Genomic DNA, 23,018 nt, shown 5'->3' on the forward strand with positions numbered 1-23,018 from the left:
ATGTAGCCCATTGTAGTCAATGACCAACTAACAACAGAAAGCCAAAATAAAACAAACAGAGCCAACAGGACTACTGCCTGAGGGGGTAAAAAAATAAACTAATATAAATGGTACATGGTTGGTTGGGGACAGATTACTGCTTTCGCAAAGGAGCCCAACTTGAGTTACTCTGTTGGGCAGGGTTCTTTTCCAATGCTGCTGAAAGCTTGTTCTAATAAGGGAGTAGTGACATAACACCATTAATTTAGATATAACGTCTTTGGCACAGGGGAGGTAACTCTGTTATAGACAGACTCGTTCGAAAGTCTAATGTGACTGACTTTCACCTGACAGATGATGTCGGGGGAGAAGATCTAGGATATCTGACTTCGGAGGGAGTGCCAATCCTTTTGCTCTCAGCCAGATAAGCAATTGCTCTCTCATAGAGAACATGGGAGGGCCGAACTCTCCTATGTATAGAGGAGATGATAAGGATAACTGCTGCCAAACGATTGGCCGAACCATTATTTGTCCGACAGCTATATATTGTGTATGAGGAACATTAAGGCCCTCATATAATTTAGACCAACGTCGGACAAACCCGACGATATCGTTGGATTTCACAGACAGTCTAATCTGTACGGGCAGAGCGAGCGCTCCGGTGTATGGTACAGTCGGCCTACAGCTATCTGAAATGTATGGGGGGTTTAAGTGTAAGGTCTCATCTTAAGAGCTTGTTTTTGTCACTGGCAGATGGGCTCACAAAATTTGATCAAAATGTGTACAACTCTGTGCTCTATCGAGCAGTAATGCAATTAAAAAAATCGTGTATTTAATATTTTAATTTACAAAGTTAAGAGTGCGGGTGAATAATTTTGTTTATAAATGAGTGAATATTAGACTTGTTAAGATTTTGTTAACCCTATATAACATTATTGATTATATATTATAGACTAAAATGAGTATGCCCATCTCAAATATCCTATCCCAATATGTAGTAAGTGAAATAATAATAATATTAGCAAATACCTCCAATTAGAAATGTAGGATAGTTCTCCTGATAACCTATGCCGCTTACTCCATGTACATGGCATTGCAGTAGCTTAGGTATCCATGGCTACGACCCCTAGCAACTAACTTACAAACTGTCACTTTATGAGTGGTCATAACCATGGATACCTAAGCTACTCTAATGCCCTGCACATGGAAAAAGCAGCATAGCAAATCAGAAGAATTGTACTAGATTTCTAATTGGAGGTATTTGCTAATAACATTATTACTACACCTACTACATATTGGAATAGGATCTTGGAGATGGGAATACCCCTTTAACTCCTGACCTGTTTCGAAATGTGCAAAAGGTATCAACTCACAAAATATGGTCAAAATTAGTCAGATCCTTGATACTCTATCTACATTAATTAGCCATATTAGCATGTTTTTTGTCTAGGTTTTGGTGTTTTTTGACTACTTTTCATTTTCACCTAATTCTTCTTTTCATTTGTGCCTGTTTTAAAACCTATTTTATATGTGATGTTTTTTACATTCGCATTGTGAGCAGGGTTTTTATTTTCCAGATCATTTCAGCTTATTCATCAACTGCAATTTTTCAAAAAGTCACACTACTTGTTGCTAATGTGCTCTAGTGTCCCGTTGGAGTGATTGATGTGCTCTAGTGCCCCGTTGGAGTGATTGATGTACTGTAGTGCCCAGTTGGAGTAATTGATGTGCTCTAGTGCCCCATTGGAGTGATTGATGTGCTCTAGTGCCCTGTTGGAGTGATTGTTGTGCTCTAGTGCCCCGTTGGAGTGATTGATGTACTGTAGTGCCCCGTTGGAGTGATTGATGTGCTCTAGTGCCCCGTTGGAGTGATTGATGTACTCTAGTGCCCAGTTGGAGTGATTGATGTGCTCTAGTGCCCCGTTGGAGTGATTGATGTACTCTAGTGCCCCGTTGGAGTGATTGATGTGCTCTAGTGCCCCGTTGGAGCGATTTATGTACTCTAGTGCCCCGTTGGAGTGATTGATGTACTCTAGTGCCCAGCTGGAGCGATTTATGTACTCTAGTGCCCCGTTGGAGTGATTGATGTACTCTAGTGCCCCGTTGGAGTGATTGATGTGCTCTAGTGCCCCGTTGGAGCGATTTATGTACTCTAGTGCCCCGTTGGAGTGATTGATGTACTCTAGTGCCCTGTTGGAGTGATTGATGTGCTCTAGTGCCCAGTTGGATTGATTGATGTGCTCTAGTGCCCCGTTGGAGTGATTGATGTGCTCTAGTGCCCCGTTGGAGTGATTGATGTGCTCTAGTGCCCCGTTGGAGCGATTTATGTACTCTAGTGCCCCGTTGGAGTGATTGATGTACTCCAGTGCCCCGTTGAAGTGATTGATGTGCTCTAGTGCCCAGTTGGATTGATTGATGTGCTCTAGTGCCCAGTTGGAGTGATTGATGTGCTCTAGAGCCCCGTTGGAGTGATTTATGTACTCTAGTGCCCAGTTGGAGTGTTTTTTTTATAATATGCTAGATATTTGGTGCAATTTTTGCACCATTTTGCAAGACGTGATTTTTTTTACACTAAAGAGGACAAAAATAAAGCCCATTTTTTACTTTGCACAAAATTAATGAACCACATGGGCTAGTTTCAAGAATTTGGCACTAAAAACAGCAACGACTACCACAAGACAAAAAAACAAAAGTGGCTTATAAAAACAAAAATAATGATTTTTTTTTAGCCAATTCCTAGTCTTTCCCAGTGATAAGCCAATGCTTTCATGCGTCCTTCTCTACATAAGTAAATAGAAGAAAGAGAAGGTTTATTTAAGAGTAGTGTTGAGCATTCCGATACTGAAATATCGGGTATCGGCCGATATTCGCGGTATCGGAATTCCGATACTTAATTCCGATACTTTTAGAATATCGGATACCAGAATCGGAAGTTCCCATAATGCCTGCACTCTGCAGTGTCTCTGAAGGATGACAAGCTGGATGGCAGCGCTCAGCTGCGATCCAGCCTGTCATCAGAATGCCATCCCAGCGTGAGAGAATTCTCCTGATTGTTTAAAAGCCAGCGGGCGGTAAAAAGCCACCGGCTTTTAAACAATCACACAGCCCCATACTGCTTCCCTGCAGCCTCCCACCCCGATCCTCCGTTCCCCCCATCCTGATCGTAAGTTAGGACCGGTCGGGGAGCGCAGGACCAGGGAGCGGGGAGAGAAGGACCCAGGCGGGGAAGCTGGCAGTGAAAAGACTTCACCGCCGACTTTCCCGTTCTGTGCTGCGCTTTCCCGCCGGTTGTTTCAATTGAACAGCTGAGGTATCAGGTGATGCCAATCAGCTGTTCATTTGAAGTAGCCGCGGTGCCCTCAGAGGGTTCATGTGAGTTTATGCTTGACTGCATGAACTCACATGAACATTACCACGGCCGCACAGGTAAGCCTCACCTCCCAGACCATCAGCCCGTCATGATTGGTGTCTGTGCGATGTCTGCGGTGTCTGTGCGATGTCTGCGGGTATATACGTGCAGGCAGACATAGGCCGATGTGACACTACTACTCCCATCGGCCTATGTCTGTCCCCCGTCCACTCGTGCCAGCAGGATCAGCTTGATGGGAGCAGTAGTTCCCATCAGCCTGATCCTGCTATTTAAACTGCCCCATATGTTATTTTTGCCCCTATACGTGTTTTATTTTTTAGGCCCCCATATATATTTGTTTTTGGTCCCCAATAAATTTTAAATACATGTCATTGGTGGCCAGTGGTTACCTAAAATAAATTAGTTTATACATTACCTGTCCCCGCCGATCGCCACCTAAAATAAAGTAAAAAATAAAAAACTACATCTATACTCACCTAGACACCTAATTCCCCGAAGCCATCGATCTCCTGCAATAAAATATAAAATAATAAATCACAACCTTATCCTTACCCCTACGTAGTAGTCCACAAGTGTCCCACGATGATCTCCAGTTTAGAGCGGCCACATAGAATGTGACCGCTCTGAACCACTGCCGCCGCTAGAATGACAGTGCCGTAAAGCAGCCCCGTCATTGCATAAGCGGGTTCACAGGAGTTCAGGCAGCGCTGCTCCAGTTAGCTCCTTTACGGCCCCGCTGTACCGTGAGAAATTCCCACGGTACAGCAGTGCCGTAAAGGAGGTCTCCGGAGCTGCGCTGCCTGAATGCACTCCAGTGACCTCAGTCAGGGGCTCACGCTGCCGGGAGCGGACGTGTTCCCGGCAGTGTGAGCTTACAGCAGCCATGCACAGCTGTCACCATCTCCAGATGTGACAGCTGTGCATGGGAGATCAGCGCAGGAACGTGGACAGGTAACTATTTTTTTTTTGTAAACTAAGAATTAAATAAAATGGTGTGTTTTATTTCAAATAAATTATTTTTTTCTGGGTGTAGTGTGTGTTTTTTCTTTTTAACACTTTGTAGGTTAGTAATGGGGGTGTCTTATAGAAGCCCATCATTACTAACCTGGGCTTCATGGCAGCTGGCGCTGACATGAACCCCACCACTATTACCCCCTGCCACCACACCAGGGCAGCGTGGAAGAGCGAGGCTAAGTGCCAGAATTGGCGCATCCTATGGATGCGCCATTTCTGGGGCGTCTGACGGCTGGTGTTTCTAGCTTGGGAGGGGGCCAATATTCATGGCACCCTTCCTGGGCTATTAATATCAGCCCCCAGCTGTCTGCCTAGCCTTTGCTAGCTATTGAAATAGAGGGGACCCCATGTAATTTTTTTTGGGGGGTCCTGTATTTTAATAGCTAGTAAAGGCTAGGTATTCAGCTGGGGGCTGATATTAGCAGCCTGGGAAGCTCCGTGAGTATTACCCCCTTCCCAGGCTTCAAACATCTGCCCCTGCCGTCTGCTTAACCTCCGCTAGAGACTAAAATTATGGGGGATCCCACGTCAATTTTTTTTTAATAAATCCTTTATTTTAACACAAAATGACACTTGAGGGGTTAATGAAGGTGCAGTCCCTAAATTATTATTTATTTTTTAATTAATTTTTCCCAAAAATTTTGACGTGGGCTTTGCCATATTTTTGTATGCCAGCCAGGTACAGCATCCAGGAACGGGCTGCCCCCAACTCCCAGCTGCCTATTTGTACCTGGCCGGACACAACAATATAGGGAAGCCCTTTTTTTATTATTATTTCATGAATTTCATGAAATAAGTAAAAAAAAAAAAAAATACGTGGGGCTTCGCCCTATTTTTGTGTCCAGCCAGGTACAACTAAGCAGCTGGGGGCTGGAATCCACAGCGCAGGGTGGCCCAAGCTTTGTGGGCCCCCCCTGCTGTGAACTGCAGTCCGCAGCCACCCCAGAAATGGCGCGTTCATAGAAGCGCCATCTTCTGGCGCTGTATCCAGCTCATCCAGGGCCCTGGTGCGGTGGCTCACTGGGTAATAAAGCGGTTAGGGCCAGTTTTGTATTATCCGCTGGCCCTAGGCCCGAAATTCATGGGGTCACGCCAATATTAGACATGACCACCATGAATTTCTAGTAAAGTATTTAAAAAAAAGAAACACCCAGAATAAAGTCCTTTAATTGAAATAAACACACAATTCTTTAATGTTCTAAATTAAACCATACTTACCGTCACGCCCATTCCAGCTGAAGCCAACGATCTCCTGCAATAAAAGTAAAATAATAAAGCAACATCATCCTTACCTTTCCATGGTTCCCAGGACAGCATCAGCTCTGCTACATCGAGATGACAGGCTGGATCGCAGCAGAAAGCTGCCATCCAGCCTGTCATCCCGCAGACATTGAGAAGCGCAGGCATGCTTGCACTGCTCAGTGTCTGGCTGTGATGGCATCCAGATGAGCCAACAATGAACTCAGCTCACCTCATGCACGTCACTGACAGCGTGGGAGAATTCTCCTGCGCATGCGGTGAGCGTGAGAGACTCGGCTCATCTGGATGCCGTCACAGCCTGACACTGAGGAGCGTAAGCATGCCTGCGCTTCTCAGTGTCCGCGGGATGACAGGCTGGATGGCAGCTTTCTGCTGTGATCCAGCCTGTCATCTCAATGTAGCAGAGCTGGAGCTGTCCAGGGAACCATCGAAAGCTAAGGATGATGTTGGTTTTTTATTATTTTTCTTTTATTGCAGGAGATCATTGGCTTCAGCTGGAATGGGCGTGATGGTAAGTATTGTTTAATTTAGAACAATAAAGAATTGTGTGTTTATTTCAATTAAAGGACTTTATTCTGAGTGTTTGTGTTTTTTTTACATACTTTACTAGAAATTCATGGTGGTCATGTCTAATATTGGCGTGACCCCTTGAATTTCAGGCTTAGGGCCAGCTGATAATACCAAGCTCACCCTAGCCCCTTTATTACCCAGTGAGCCACCGCACCAGGGTCCTGGATGAGTTGGGTACAGCGCCAGAAGATGGCGCTTCTATGAACGCGCCATTTTCCGGGGTGGCTGCAGACTGCAATTTGCAGCGGGGGGGGGGGGGGGGGGGCAGAAAGCTTGGGCCTCCCTGCGCTGCAGATTCCAGCCCCCAGCTGCCTAGTTGTACCTGGCTGGACACAAAAATAGGGAGAAGCCCCACGTATTTTTTTTTTTAAATTATTTCATGAAATTCAAGAAATAATAAAGAAAAAAAGGGCTTCCCTATATTGTTGCGTCCAACCAGGTACAAATAGGCAGCTGGTGGTTGGGGGCAGCCCGTTCCTGCCTGCTGTACCTGGCTGGACATAAATATAGTGCGAAGCCCCACGTCAATTTTTTTTTAATTATTTCAGGAAATTCATGAAATAATTAAAAAAAAATTGACGTGGGGCTTCGCACTATATATGTGTCCAGCCAGGTACAGCAGGCAGGAACGGGCTGCCCCCAACCACCAGCTGCCTATTTGTACCTGGCCGGACACAACAATATAGGGAAGCCCTTTTTTTTTAATTATTTCAAGAAATAATTAAAAAAAAATTGACGTGGGGCTTTGCACTATATTTGTGTCCAGCCAGGTACAGCAGGCAGGAACAGGCTGCCCCCAACCACCAGCTGCCTATTTGTACCTGGTTGGACACAACAATATAGGGAAGCCCTTTTTTTCTTAATTATTTGATGAATTTCATGAAATAATTAAAAAAAAAAATATGTGGGGCTTCGCCCTATTTTTGTGTCCAGCCAGGTACAACTAGGCAGCTGGGGGCTGGAATCTGCAGCGCAGGGAGGCCCAAGCTTTCTGGGCCCCACCCGCTGCAAATTGCAGTCCGCAGCCACCCCGGAAAATGGCGCGTTCATAGAAGCGCCATCTTCTGGCGCTGTACCCAACACATCCAGGGCCCTAGCGCGGTGGTTCTCTGGGTAATAAAGGGATTAGTACCAGCTAGGCATTATTAGCTGGCCCTAAGCCCGAAATTCATGGGGTCACGCCAATATTAGACATGACCGCCATGAATTTCTAGTAAAGTATTTAAAAAAAAACACAACACCCAGAATAAAGCACGCCCATTCCAGCTGAAGCCAACGATCTCCTGCAATAAAAGAAAAATAATAAAGCAACATCATCCTTACCTTTCCATGGTTCCCAGGACAGCTTCACCTCTGCTACATCGAGATGACAGGCTGGACCGCAGCAGAACGCTGCCATCCAGCCTGTCATCCCGCAGACACTGAGAAGCGCAGGCATGCTTGCGCTCCTCAGTGTCAGGCTGTGACGGCATCCAGATGAGCCGAGTCTCTCACGCTCACCGCATGCGCAGGAGAATTCTCCCACGCTGTCAGTGACGTGCATGAGGTGAGCTGAGTTCATTGTCGGCTCATCTGGATGCCGTCACAGCCAGACACTGAGGAGCGCAAGCATGCCTGCGCTTCTTAGTGTCTGCGGGATGACAGGCTGGATGGCAGCGTTCTGCTGCGGTCCAGCCTGTCATCTCGATGTAGCAGAGCTGAAGCCGTCCTGGGAACCATGGAAAGGTAAGGATGATGTTGCTTTATTATTTTTCTTTTATTGCAGGAGATCGTTGGCTTTAGCTGGAATGGGCGTGATGGTAAGTATTGTTTAATTTAGAACAATAAAGAATTGTGTCTTTATTTCAATTAAAGGACTTTATTCTCGGTGTTGTGTTTTTTTAACTTTGACTATGGGGTTAGTAATGGGGGTGTCTTATAGACGCCTCTCCATTACTAACCTGGGCTTGATGTCAGCTGGCATTATAAGCTGACATCAACCCCAGCCCTATTACCCCACTGCCACCGCTAGAGGGCAGCGGGAAGAGCGAGGCTAAGTGCCAGAATTGGCACATCCTATGGATGCGCCATTTCTGGGGCGGCTGACGGCTGGTGTTTCTAGCCTGGGAGGGGGCCAATATTCATGGCACCCTTCCTGGGCTATTAATATCAGCCCCCAGCTGTCTGCCTAGCCTTTGCTAGCTATTAAAATAGGGGGGACCCCACATCATTTTTTTGGGGGGGTCCCCCATTTTAATAGCTAGTAAAGGCTAGGTATTCAGCTGGGGGCTGATATTAGTAGCCTCGGAAGCTCCGTGGGTATTACCTTCTTCCCAGGCTTCAAACATCTGCCTCAGCCGTCTGCTTAACCTCCGCTAGAGACTAAAATTACGGGGAACCCCGCGCCAATTTTTTTTTTAATAAATCCTTTATTTTAACACTAAATGACAAGTACAGTAATCAACACTATCACTGAACTTATTATATATGTGACTGACATGTTTCTATCTATCTAATCTATGTGTGATGCTCTATTCTTTCTGTTATAAATTGTCGGGTACAGATGCTGAATTGCCGGCCGGCTTTTTTAAAGAGACAGTGCATGAAAACGCTAATATTTTTTAAATAAATCCTTTACACTAAATGACAAGTACAGTAAGCAACACTGTCACTGTACTTCATATATATGTGACTGACATGTTTCTATCTATGTAATCTATGTGTGAAGCTCTATTCTTTCTGTTCTAAATTGTCAGGTACCGGTATATGCCGCCGCTGAATTGCCGGCTTTTCATGTTTCACTGTGAGCACTGTTCCCATCGATTTGGGCAACCACCTCCCCAAATACATTCTACATTACTGTTAGTTGTTTTCCTTCATGTAGAATTAACCTACAAGGAAAGAAAGGGTTTATTTTCATTCCGATATTTGTGTCCCATTGACTTGCATTGGTTTCCGGTATCGGAATCGGCGATATCCGATACTTTTTGGGTATCGGCCCGATCCAATCCGATCCGATATTTCCTGATATCGGAAGGTATCGCTCAACACTATTTAAGAGCAATCAAAATATTTTCTTTCCATAATTGATGAAATTGCCTTTCCAGTGCTTATACTTCTTTTATGCTCACCTTTGCCTCTGACTCTGTTCTAGGTGGGTGCACGTTTGAAGAACATTACAACAGTTGTGGTTACAGTGTGGCCCTTGGTACTAATGGATTTACATGGGAGCAGGTCAATACATGGGAGAAGCCCCCACTGGACAGTAGTGTCCCTACAGGTGACAATGCCAAGCAAATCTCATGTTTTATTCCTTCCCTCTGTTTCCTTATTTCTATAGCCTGCCCTCATTATCTAGTTTCCATCTGTCACATTCATTCTACACCAAAAGTAACATTTTGTGTTTCCGTACTACTTATTCTTTCATTCTTTCTGTCTAGGATCATTCATGCTGGTTAACAGCACAGGATTTGCCACCGGACAGAAGGCTCACCTTCTTCTACCTGTACTTAAAGAAAATGACACTCACTGCATTGACTTCCATTACCATATGTCTGGCCGCTCTAGCCCTGGTTCTTTGAATGTCTATGTAAAAGTGAATGGTGGACCACAGGGGAACCCAGTATGGAATGTATCCAGTATGGTGACAGAAGGCTGGGTACGAGCAGAACTGGCAATCAGCACGTTCTGGCCCAACTCTTACCAGGTAAGTCATATACTCAAAAACTTGTGTCTAATGCAATCTGGCAGGGTTAATCAATAAATATTAGCTATTAGGACGTTTTTTTCACACTTATTAGAATTGCTGGATTTTCTGATGAAAAATTAACAGTGAAATGCAGTATTATAGATGAGGTTTGAACAAATCTCTTCCAAATGCTGCAAATATTTTTCATGTGGAAACTGCCCGGTGGTGCTGTTTTTCAAATCCACAGCGTGACATGGATTTGTTACCAAATGAGTTCAATGAGGAAAATTAAAAATCTAATTGTTGCTAATTTTGCTGCAGATTACTCCCAAATCTGCAGCACAATACAAAAGTCCAGGTAGTTTAAAGGGGTTGTCCGGTCAAAGCCGATAAGTGTGCAGCCACTCTGTGTGACAGCAGACTTATGAATCCCCCCAGCGCTTTGTGCTGCGGGGATTTGCTGATTTCAGATCCGGGCACAGAAGGTATGTATGAGTTATACATCCCCCGGCCAGTGGGCACAGCCTCGCTCCATTAGTTCATGCCCACTAGATGGCCTCGTCACTAGATGGTGCGCGGCCTCAACTTCATGCAAGTGTACGGAGTGAGGCTGCGCCCACTGGCTGGGGGTATGTATAACTCATACCCATACCCCCTGTTCCCGGGTCTAAAACTAGCGAATCCCTGAAGCGCACAGTGCGTGCACTGGGGAGATTCATAAGTCGGCCTTCACACAGAGTGACTACAGACTTATCAATTTGGACTGGACAACCCCTTTAAAATTAAAATAAAATATTTTCAAAGGTGAGTTTAGAGGGTTTTTTTATTCCCTTTTCTATTTTATCAACTGTGCTTCACATGTAAATCTGCATCAAAATCTGCACAATATGTTATGAATTTGCCCCTGAGCATCACCTTGCAGGTTCTTGTGAAAATTTCCATTTCTCACTTGTCATCCGTGTGCAGTCCATATGCAATCCACTTTTTATACAGCAGCAGCTATTAACCATTTACTGGACCATTTGCAGTTTCCTATGTTACAGAATAGCAATGTATCTGTAAAAATCGGATGCTATACTGTGGCATCTGAATTTTTTTATGGCATCCATAGATTTGAATGGAATAGTCTTATCCGATTTCTGGAGTCAAAACCTTCTTGGTGCAATTTTTTTCACATGCCGAATCAGACAGCATTCAAACCGAAAATATGGTGACGTGCCCGAGACGTGAACTTACCTTCATATTATGCAGGCAACACACATACTAAACTTATTTATTTCATATATCTGCTTATGTAGGCCAACTTATTCCTCACCACTAGTGTTGAGCATTCCGATACTGAAATATCGGGTATCGACCGATATTCGCTGTATCGGAGTTCCGATACTGAGTTCCGATACTTTTACAATATCGAATACCGGAATCGGAAGTTCACATAATGCCGGCGCTCTGCAGTGTCTCTGAAGGATGACAAGCTGGATGGCAGCGCTCAGCTGCGATCCAGCCTGTCATCAGAATGCCATCCCAGCGTGGGAGAATTCTCCTGCTCAAGCGCTGACATTACATTATCTCCCTTGCATTACAATTAAATGGAATAGCAGGAATTAATATTTTTTTAAGACGCTAATGCCACAGCCATGGTGGTTGTGGCATTACAGTGGTTGCCCAAATCGATGGGAACAGTGCTCACAGTGAAACATGAAAAGCCGGCAATTCATCAGCGGCATATACCGGTACCCGACAATTTAGAACAGAAGGAATAGAGCTTCACACATAGATTAGATAGATAGAAACATGTCAGTCACATATATAAGAAGTACAGTGACAGTGTTGGTTACTGTACTTGTCATTTAGTGTTAAAGGATTTATTTTAAAGAATAATAGTGCTTTCATGCACCGTCTCTTTAAAAAAGCCGGCCGGCAATTCAGCATTGGTACCCGACAATTTAGAACAGAATGATAGAGCATCACACATAGATTAGATAGATAGAAACATGTCAGTCACATATATAATAAGTACAGTGATAGTGTTGATTACTGTACTTGTCATTTAGTGTAAAGGATTTATTAAAAAAAAAATTGGCGTGGGGTTCCCTGTAATTTTAGTCTCTAGCGGAGGTTAAGCAGACGGCCGGGGCAGATGTTTGAAGCCTGGGAAGGGGGTAATACCCACAGAGCTTCCCAGGCTACTAATATCAGCCCCCAGCTGAATACCTAGCCTTTACTAGCTATTAAAATGGGGGACCCCAAAAAAAATGACATGGGGTCCACCCTATTTTAATAGCTAGCAAAGACTAGTCAGAGAGCTGGGGTCTGAAATTAATAGCCCAGGAAGGGTGCCATGAATATTGGCCCCCTCCCAGGCTAGAAACACCAGCCGTCAGCCGCCCCAGATATGGCGCATCCATAGGATGCGCCAATTCTGGCACTTAGCCTCGCTCTTCCCACTGCCCTGTAGCTGTGGCAGTGGGGTAATAGGGTTGGGGTTGATGTCAGCTTATAATGTCAGCTGACATCAAGCCCAGGTTAGTAATGGAGAGGCGTCTATAAGACACCCCCATTACTAACCCCATAGTCAAAGTTAAAAAACACAAACACCCAGAATAAAGTCCTTTAATTGAAATAAACACACAATTCTTTATTGTTCTAAATTAAACCATACTTACCATCACGCCCATTCCAGCTGAAGCCAACGATCTCCTGTAATAAAAATAAAATAATAAAGCAACCTCATCCTTACCTTTCCATGGTTCCCACGACAGCTTCAGCTCTGCTACATCGAGATGACAGGCTGGACCGCAGCAGAACGCTGCCATCCAGCCTGTCATCCCGCAGACACTGAGAAGAGCAGGCATGCTTGCGCTCCACATTGTCTCTCTGTGACGGCATCCAGATGAGCCGACAATGAACTCAGCTCACCTCATGCACGTCACTGACAGCGTGGGAGAATTCTCCTGCGCATGCGGTGAGCGTGAGAGACTCGGCTCATCTGGATGCCATCACAGCCTGACACTGAGGAGCGCAAGCATGCCTGAGCTTCTCAGTGTCCGCGAGATGACAGGCTGGATGGCAGCGTTCTGCTGCGGTCCAGCCTGTCATCTCGATGTAGCAGAGCTGGAGCTGTCCTGGGAACCATCGAAAGGTAAGGATGATGTTGGTTTATTATTTTTCTTTTATTGCAGAAGATCGTTGGCTTCAGCTGGAATGGGCGTGATGGTAAGTATAGTTTAATTTAGAACAATAAAGAATTGTGTGTTTATTTCAATTAAAGGACTTTATTCTGGGTGTTGTGGTTTTTTTTAACTACTTTACTAGAAATTCATGGCGGTCATGTCTAATATTGGCGTGACCCCATGTATTTCGGGCTTAGGGCCAGCTGATAATACCAAACTGGCCCTAACCCCTTTATTACCCAATGAGCCACTGCACCAGGGCCCTGGATGAGTTGGGTACAGCGCCAGAAGATGGCGCTTCTATGAACGCACCATTTTCCGGGGTGGCTGCAGACTGCAATTTGCAGCGGGGGGGGGGGGCCAGAAAGCTTGGGTCTCCCTGCGCTGCAGATTCCAGCGCCCAGCTGCCTAGTTGTACCTGGCTGGACACAAAAATAGGGCGAAGCCCTACGTATTTTTTTTTTAAAATTATTTCATGAAATTCATGAAATAATTAGGAAAAAAGGGCTTCCCTATATTGTTGTGTCCAACCAGGTACACATAGACAGCTGGTGGTTGGGGGCAGCCCGTTCCTGTCTGCTGTACCTGGCTGGACACAAATATAGTGCGAAGCCCCACGTCAATTTTTTTTTAATTATTTCAGGAAATTCATGAAATAATTAAAAAAAAATTGATGTGGGGCTTTGCCCTATATTTGTGTCCAGCCAGGTACAGCAGGCAGGAACGAGGTGCCCCCAACCACCAGCTTCGTATTTGTACCTGGCCGGACACAACAATATAGGGAAGCCCTTTTTTTTTAATTATTTCATGAAATAATTTAAAAAAAATTGACGTGGGGCTTCGCACTATATTTATGTCCAGCCAGTTATAGCAGGCAGGAACGGGGTGCCCCCAACCACCAGCTGCCTATTTGTACCTGGCCGGACACAACAATATAGGGAAGCCCTTTTTTTAAAAATTATTTCATGAAATAGTTAAAAAAAAATTGACGTGAGCTTCGCACTATATTTCTGTCCAGGCAGGTACAGCAGGCAGGAACGGGCTGCCCCCAACCACCAGCTGCCTATTTGTGCCTGGCCGGACACAACAATATAGGGAAGCCCTTTTTTTTTTTAATTATTTCATGAAATAATTAAAAAGAAATTGACGTGGGGCTTCGCACTATATTTGTTTCCAGCCAGATACAGCAGCCAGGAAGAGGCTGCCCCCAACCACCAGCTGCCTATTTGTACCTGGCCGGACACAACAATATAGGGAAGCCCTTTTTTTTTTTACTTATTTCATGAAATAATTTAAAAAAAATTGACGTGGGGCTTCGCACTTTATTTGTGTCCAGCCAGGTACAGCAGGCAGGAACGGGCTGCCCCCAACCACCAGCTGCCTATTTGTACCTGGTTGGACACAACAATATAGGGAAGCCCGTTTTTTCTTAATTATTTCATGAATTTCATGAAATAATTTAAAAAAAAAAAATACGTGGGGCTTCGCCCTATTTTTGTGTCCAGCCAGGTACAACTAGGCAGCTGGGGGCTGGAATCTGCAGCGCAGGGAGGCCCAAGCTTTCTGGGCCCCCCCCCCCGCTGCAAATTGCAGTCTGCAGCCACCCCGGAAAATGGCGCGTTCATAGAAGCGCCATCTTCTGGCGCTGTACCCAACTCATCCAGGGCCCTGGTGCGGTGGCTCACTGGGTAATAAAGGGGTTAGGGCCCGCTTGGTATTATCAGCTGGCCCTAAGCCCGAAATTCATGGGGTCACGCCAATATTAGACATGACCGCCATGAATTTCTAGTAAAGTATTTAAAAAAAACCACAACACCCAGAATAAAGTCCTTTAATTGAAATAAACACACAATTCTTTATTGTTCTAAATTAAACCATACTTATCATCACGCCCATTCCAGCTGAAGCCAAAGATCTCCTGCAATAAAAGAAAAATAATAAACCAACATCATCCTTACTTTTCGATGGTTCCCAGGACAGCTCCAGCTCTGCTACATCGAGATGACAGGCTGGACCGCAGCAGAAAGCTGCCATCCAGCCTGTCATCCCACAGACACTGAGAAGCGCAGGCATGCTTGCGCTCCTCAGTGTCAGGCTGTGACGGCATCCAGATGAGCCGAGTCTCTCACGCTCACCGCATGCGCAGGAGAATTCTCCCACGCTGTCAGTGACGTGCATGAGGTGAGCTGAGTTCATTGTCGGCTCATCTGGATGCCGTCACAGCCAGACACTGAGGAGCGCAAGCATGCCTGCGCTTCTCAGTGTCTGCGGGATGACAGGCTGGATGGCAGCTTTCTGCTGCGATCCAGCCTGTCATCTCGATGTAGCAGAGCTGGAGCTGTCCTGGGAACCATGGAAAGGTAAGGATGATGTTGGTTTATTATTTTTCTTTTATTGCAGGAGATCGTTGACTTCAGCTGGAATGGGCGTGATGGTAGGTATGGTTTAATTTAGAACAATAAAGAATTGTGTGTTTATTTCAATTAAAGGACTTTATTCTGGGTGTTTGTGTCTTTTTTAACTTTGACTATGGGGTTAGTAATGGGGGTGTCTTATTGACGCCTCTCCATTACTAACCTGGGCTTGATGTCAGCTGGCATTATAAGCTGACATCAACCCCAGCCCTATTACCCCACTGCCACCGCTAGAGGGCAGCGGGAAGAGCGAGGCTAAGTGCCAGAATAGGCACATCCTATGGATGCGCCATTTCTGCGGCAGCTGACGGCTGGTGTTTCTAGCCTGGGAGGGGGCCAATATTCATGCCACCCTTCCTGGGCTATTAATATCAGCCCCCAGCTGTCTGCCTAGCCTTTGCTAGCTATTAAAATAGGGGGGACCCCACGTCATTTTTTTTTGGGGGTCCCCCATTTTAATAGCTAGTAAAGGCTAGGTATTCAGCTGGGGGATGATATTAGTAGCCTGGGAAGCTCCGTGGGTATTACCCCCTTCCCAGGCTTCAAACATCTGCCCCAGCCGTCGGCTTAACCTCTGCTAGAGACTAAAATTACGGGGTACCCCACGCCAATTTTTTTTTTAATAAATCCTTTATTTTAACACTAAATGACAAGTACAGTAATCAACACTGTCACTGTACTTATTATATATGTGACTGACATGTTTCTATCTATCTAATCTATGTGTGATGCTCTATCTTTCTGTTCTAAATTGTCGGGTACCGCTGCTGAATTGCCGGCCGGCTTTTTTAAAGAGACTGTGCATGAAAACACTATTATTTTTTAAAATAAATCCTTTAACACTAAATGACAAGTACAGTAACCAACACTGTCACTGTACTTATTATATATGTGACTGACATGTTTCTATCTATCTAATCTATGTGGGAAGCTCTATTCTTTCTGTTCTAAATTGTCGGGTACCGGTATATGCCACTGCTGAATTGCTGGCTTTTCATGTTTCACTGTGAGCACTGTTCCCATCAATTTGGGCAACCACCTCCCCCAATACATTCTACATTATTGTTAGTTGTTTTCCTTCATGTAGAATTAACCTACAAGGAAAGAAAGGGTTTATTTTCGTTCCGATATTTGTGTCCCATTGACTTGCATTGGTTTCCAGTATCGGAATCGGAGATATCCGATACTTTTTGGGTATCGGCCCGATCCAATCCGATCCGATGTTTCCTGATATCGGAAGGTATCGCTCAACACTACTCACCACCTTTCCAGACATTGTACATGCAGAACACAAGTCAAAGCATGTGATAATGATACAAAGATGCAATGCTGCTTGGGTGCTGCAATCAAAGAGCTAGTAATTATGTTCCAACCAAGACATACTGTTACTATCACACAAAAGAGTGGGCTGAGATACTGCATCATCTGCGGGTTGGTGATGTCAGCCTGCACCATATGCTCAGATAAATGTGATCCATCTGTACCCGTCTTTCAAGACAAATATAAAACATAAGATGGGTTAGCAGGTTCCAAAACAATAAGTAATGGCTCAAAACAGAGAAAAAGTCCAAATGAGCATTAACAGCGAATCTTAAAGAGGTTTTTCCATGAACAAAACTTTATTTTAATCAATAGATCTTGGAATAATAATAACTTCTACAATTTGATGTGTTTAACCCCTTTACAACCCAAGGTGGTTTGCACGTTAATGACCAGGCCAATTTTTACAATTCTGACCACTGTCATTTTAAGAGGTGATTACTCTGGAACGCTTCAACGGATCCCCCTGATTCTGAGATTGTTTTTTCGTGACATATAGTACTTCATGATAGTCGTAAAATTTCTTCGATATCACTTGCGTTTATTTGTGAAAAAATGGAAATTTGGCGAAAATTTTGAAAATTTTGCAATTTTCAAAATTTGAATTTTTATGCCCTTAAATCAGAGAGATATGTCACACAAAATAGTTAATAAATAACATTTCCCACATGTTTACTTTACATCAGCACAATTTTGGAACAAAATTTTTTTTTGTTATGGAGCTATAAGGGTTAAAAGTTGACCAGCGATTTCTCATTTTTCCAACAAAATTTACAAAACCATTTTTCTAGGGACCACATCAAATTTGAAGTGACTTTGAGGGGCCTTCATGGCAGAAAATACCCAAAAGTGACACCATTCTAAAAACTGCACCCCTCAAGGTGCTCAAAACCACATTCAAGAACTTTATTAACCCTTCAGGTGCTTCACAGGAATTTTTGGAATGTGGAAGAAAAAAATAAACATTTAACTTTTTTCACAAAAATGTTACTTTAGACCCAATTTTTTTTATTTTTCGCAGGGGTAACAGAAAAAATGGACCCCAAAATTTGTTGTGCAATTTCCCCTGGGCACGCAGATACCCAATATGTTGGGAAAAAACACTGTTTGGGCGCACGGCAGGGCTCGGAAGGGAAGGAGCGCCATTTGAATTTTTGATTGTAAAATTTGTTTGAATAATTAGCGGATGCCATGTTGCGTTTGGAGAGCCCCTGATGTGCCTAAACAGTGGAAACCCCCCACAAGTGACCCCATTTTGGAAACTAGACTTCCCTGGGAACTTATCTAGATGGGTGTGAGCATTTTGAACCCCCAGGTGCTTCACAAATTAATCCGTAAAATTGAAAAAGTATTTTTTTTTCCAGTTTTTCATTTTTACGAATCAATTTGTGAAGCACCTGGGGGTTCCAAGTGCTCACTATGCATCTAGATAGGTGCCTTTGGGGGTTTAGTTTCCAAAATGGGGTCACTTGTGGGGGAGCTCCAATGTTTAGGCACACAGGGGCTCTCCAAACGCGATCTGGTGTCCGCTAGCAAATTGAATGGAAAATTGGCTCAAATTGTTAGCGGACACCATGTTGCGTTTGGAGAGCCTCTGTGTGCCTAAACATTGGAGCTCCCCACAAGTGACCCCATTTTTGAAACTAGACCCCCCAAGGCACCTATCTAGATGCATAGTGAGCACTTGTAACCCCAAGTGCTTCACAAATTGATTCGTAAAAATGAAAAAGTGGAAAAAATTTTTTTTTTTTATTTTTACGGATTAATTTGTGAAGCACCTGGGGGTTCCAAGTGCTCACTATGCATCTAGATAGGTGCCTTGGGGGGTCTAGTTTCCAAAATGGGGTCACTTGTGGGGGAGCTCCAATGTTTAGGCACACAGGGGCTCTCCAAACGTGACATGGTGTCCCCTAACAAATTACTTAATGCATGCTTAATGCATACTTAATGCATACCAGAGCACCCGATGCAAACTCAAGTAGTGAGCACTTGCACTCAACACTAGTCACCATATCGTCATATTTTTTTCGGCTTTTGAAAAATATCCAAACCCCAACCCTAACCCCAACCCTAGCCCTAACCCTAGCACAACCCTAACCCTAGCACAACCCTAACCCGAGAGTTTATTTTTTACGCCGTTCCTCGTGTGGTATAAGTGATTAGATGACTTTATTCTTCGGGTCGGTGCGATTACAGCGATACCAGAATCATATGGGGTTTTTATGATTGACAGCTGTCACACACTAAAAGAAGCATTTTTTGTAAAATCTAGTTTTTGCATCGCCATATTTTGAGAGCTATAATTTTTCCATATTTTGGCAGACATGTGATGGCTTGTTTTTTGCGGGATGAGTTGACGTTTTTATTGGTGTCATTTTCAGGCACGTGACATTTTTTGATTGCTTTCTATTCCGATTTTTGGGAGGCAAAATAAACAAAAACCAACAATTCAGGAATTGTTTTTTTTTTATTCTGTTCCGCGTGTGGTAAAATTGATAAGGTAGCTTTATTCTTCGGGTCAGTATGTTTACAGCGATACCACATTTATATAGTTTTTCTATGTTTTGGCGCTTTTACACAATAAAAGCTATTTTATAGAAAAAAAATTTTTTTTGCATCGCTTTATTCTGAGAGCTATAACTTTTTGATTTTTTGGATGATGGAGCTGTATCGTGGCTTGTTTTTTGCGGGACAAGATGACGTTTTCAGCAGTACCATTTTTATTTATATTTGTCTTTTTGATCGCGTGTTATTCCATTTTTTGTTTGGCGGTATGATGATAAAGCATTGTTTTTTAGCTTTGTTTTTAATTTATTTTTGTTGCCGTGTTCACTGAAGGGGTTTACTAGTGGGACACTTTTATAGGTCAGGTCGTTCCGGACGCGGCGATACCAAATATGTGTACTTTTATTGTTTGTTTGCTTTTTTTTCATAATAATATTTATTGATGGGTACATTATATTTTTATTTTTGGTGGATTATTTTTTTTATTTTTTTAAAAATATTTTTACAATTTTGTTTTATTTTTTTTCACTTTCTGAGAGTTTTTACACTTTTTTACTTTGTCCCACTCTGGGACTTTAACTTTTTTTATTCTGATCGCCTGCACAGCATAGGGATGGAGCACCATCCCTGTGCTATGCAGGCAGTCAGCGCTGCACAGTGAGAACATAGTTTGGTCGTGCACTGCGCATGACCAAACAATGTTCCTGCTGCCTGGTGACCCGGATGTTGTCATGACGACATCGGGTCATCATGGGAACACCCGGGAAGCTGCGGCAGACAGCGCTGGAGGCCGGAAGAGGAGGCGAGTATACCGATCACCTCCCCTTGCCACCGCAATGCTGCGATCTATTTCGATCGCAGCATTGCGGGGGATAATGTGCCGGGAGCGGTGCGGGACCGTTCCCTGCACATAGTACCGGGTGTCAGCTGTGACAATCAGCTGACACCCGGCGGCGATCGCGCCCGCACAGCCTGTGTGCGCTCGCGATCGCGATGACGTACTAATACAGGTCAGGCTCTTAAAGCCCAGGGCACTGACGCGTATTAATACGTCATGGGCTGTAAAGGGGTTAAATAAAATGTTCCTGTGCTGAGATAATCTTATAAATGTGTCCCTGCTGTGTGCTGTGTAATGGCTGTGTCTGACTGTACAGGGACATGGTCTGATCATACCACATCTCCTGGTCAGGGGAAGAAGCAAAATAGTGTACAGACATTACAGCATGGGATCACAGCTGATTCTTTCTGTGAGGTAAAACATTTCACTGCCTGTTTTTAAACAATGTTTTACTTCAAAGGAAGAATCAGCTGTGATCCCATCCTGTAATGTCTGTATACTCTTCTGCTTCCTCCCTGCCCAGGAGATGTGGTATGATCAAACCATGTTCCTGCACGGTCAGACACAGCCATTACACAGAAGGGGCACATTAATAAGATTATCTCCGCACGGGAACATTTTATTTAAACACATCCAATTGTGAAAGTTATTATTATTCCAAGATCTATTGATTAAAATGAACTTTTGTTTGTGGGAAAACCCCTTTAATAGAACTGAAATGAATACTTGCAACCTTCTGCTTTATCATGGAACAGTAATCCCTTCCGCGCACCCCCGGCTTTACACAGACGCCATGTTGACATTTGCTGATAGTTTGTGTAATTTGCTCTCTGCTCTTTTACACATACTCCGAACATTGGCATTTGCACAGTGCTGTTTCTTATAGGACCTGCTTCTGACAAGTGCGCCAACGTAATTACTGTTACACATGAAGTGCTTCACTTTGTTTCAATTGACCTTTAACATCTAGATATTTTCTTTTATATGATACATACCTAGGAAAATCAACATCCATAAGTAGATAAAGCAAAAGAACTGGTGGAGCAAAAATCATCAATGTATCTAAGATATACAGTGGTGGCCAAAAGTATTGGCACCCCTGCAATTCTGTCAGATAATACTCAGTTTCTTCCTGAAAATAATTGCAATCACAAATTCTTTGGTATTATTATCTTCATTTAATTTGTCTTCAATGAAAAAACACAAAAAGAATTGTCCTAAAGCCAAATTGGATACAATTCCACACTAAACCTAAAAAAGGGGGTGGACAAAAGTATTGGCACTGTTTGAAAAATCATGTGATGCTTCTCTAATTCGTGTAATTAACAGCACCTGTAACTTACCTGTGGCACCTAACAGGTGTTGGCAATAACTAAATCACACTTGCAGCCAGTTAACATGGATTAAAGTTGACTCAACCTCTGTCCTTTGTCCTTGTGTGTACCACATTGAGCATGGAGAAAAGAAAGAAGACCAAAGAACTGTCTGAGGACTTGAGAAACCAAATTGTGAGGAAGCATGAGCAATCTCAAGGCTACAAGTCCATCTCCAAAGACCTGAATGTTCCTGTGTCTTCCGTGCGCAGTGTCATCAAGAAGTTTAAAGCCCATGGCACTGTGGCTAACCTCCCTAGATGTGGACGGAAAAGAAAAATTGACGAGAGATTTCAACGCAAGATTGTGCGGATGGTGGATAAAGAACCTCGACTAACATCCAAACAAGTTCAAGCAGCCCTGCAGTCCGAGGGTACAACAGTGTCAACCCGTACTATCCGTCGGCGTCTGAATGAAAAGGGACTGTATGGTAGGATACCCAGGAAGACCCCACTTCTTACCCCGAGACATAAAAAAGCCAGGCTGGAGTTTGCCAAAACTTACCTGAGAAAGCCTAAAACGTTTTGGAAGAATGTTCTCTGGTCAGATGAGACAAAAGTAGAGCTTTTTGGGAAAAAGCATCAACATAGAGTGTACAGGAAAAAAAAGAGGCATTCAAAGAAAAGAACATGGTCCCTACAGTCAAACATGGCGGAGGTTCCCTGATGTTTTGGGGTTGCTTTGCTGCCTCTGGCACTGGACTGCTTGACCGTGTGCATGGCGTTATGAAGTCTGAAGACTACCAACAAATTTTGCAGCATAATGTAGGGTCCAGTGTGAGAAAGCTGGGTCTCCCTCAGAGGTCATGGGTCTTCCAGCAGGACAATGACCCAAAACACACTTCCAAAAGCACTATAAAATGGTTTGAGAGAGAGCACTGGAGACTTCTATGGTGGCCAGCAATGAGTCCAGACCTGAATCCCATAGAACACCTGTGGAGAGATCTCAAAATGGCAGTTTGGAGAAGGCACCCTTCAAATATCAGGGACCTGGAGCAGTTTGCCAAATAAGAATGGTCTACAATTCCAGCAGAGCATTGTAAGAAACTCATTGATGGAAACTCATTGATGGTTACCGGAAGCGGTTGTTCGCAGTTATTTTGGCTAAAGGTTGTGCAACCAAGTATTAGCCTGAGGGTGCCAATACTTTTGTCTGGCCCATTTTTGGAGTTTTGTGTGAAATGTTCAATGATTTGATTTTAGCTTCATTCTCTTTTGTGTTTTTTTCCTTGCAAGCAAATTAAATGAAGATAATAAGACCAAAGAATTTGTGATTGCAATCATTTTCAGGAAGAAACTGAGTATTATCTGACAGAATTGCAGGGGTGCCAATACTTTTGGCCACCACTGTACATGCTTTATGTATCATTTTCTCCAGTAAATCATAGAGTTGTTAACATTCCCTAATGTTGTGTCTTGCTGTGTACATTGTGACCTTATCTATCATTGCACTCGTATGTGATGGATGATTAATGGCACATTTTAAAATGAGATTAATTTCTTAGCCCTTAATGAACCTCAGATCGTTGGGGCCAT

At 43.8% G+C, this 23,018-nt stretch overlaps 1 protein-coding gene across 4 annotated transcripts in view; it reads left to right on the forward strand.

Annotated features, from left to right (window-relative positions):
* Nucleotides 1-23,018, forward strand: part of PTPRT (protein tyrosine phosphatase receptor type T) — a 526,727-nt gene that overhangs the window by 185,648 nt on the left and 318,061 nt on the right. For 3 of the 4 annotated variants that reach the window (XM_073683800.1, XM_073683802.1, XM_073683803.1), the window contains exons 2-3: nt 9,327-9,452; nt 9,613-9,878. In XM_073683800.1, coding sequence (XP_073539901.1) covers nt 9,327-9,452; nt 9,613-9,878 — 392 coding nt within the window. Of the gene's footprint in view, nt 1-9,295; nt 9,453-9,612; nt 9,879-23,018 lie in introns of those variants that run through there. The other variant, XM_073683801.1, reaches the window with a different exon arrangement.

This window comes from Phyllobates terribilis, unplaced genomic scaffold (assembly GCF_046119375.1).
Source record: "Phyllobates terribilis strain yellow unplaced genomic scaffold, ASM4611937v1 Scaffold_5__5_contigs__length_657084704, whole genome shotgun sequence".
NCBI classification, from domain to species: domain Eukaryota; kingdom Metazoa; phylum Chordata; class Amphibia; order Anura; family Dendrobatidae; genus Phyllobates; species Phyllobates terribilis.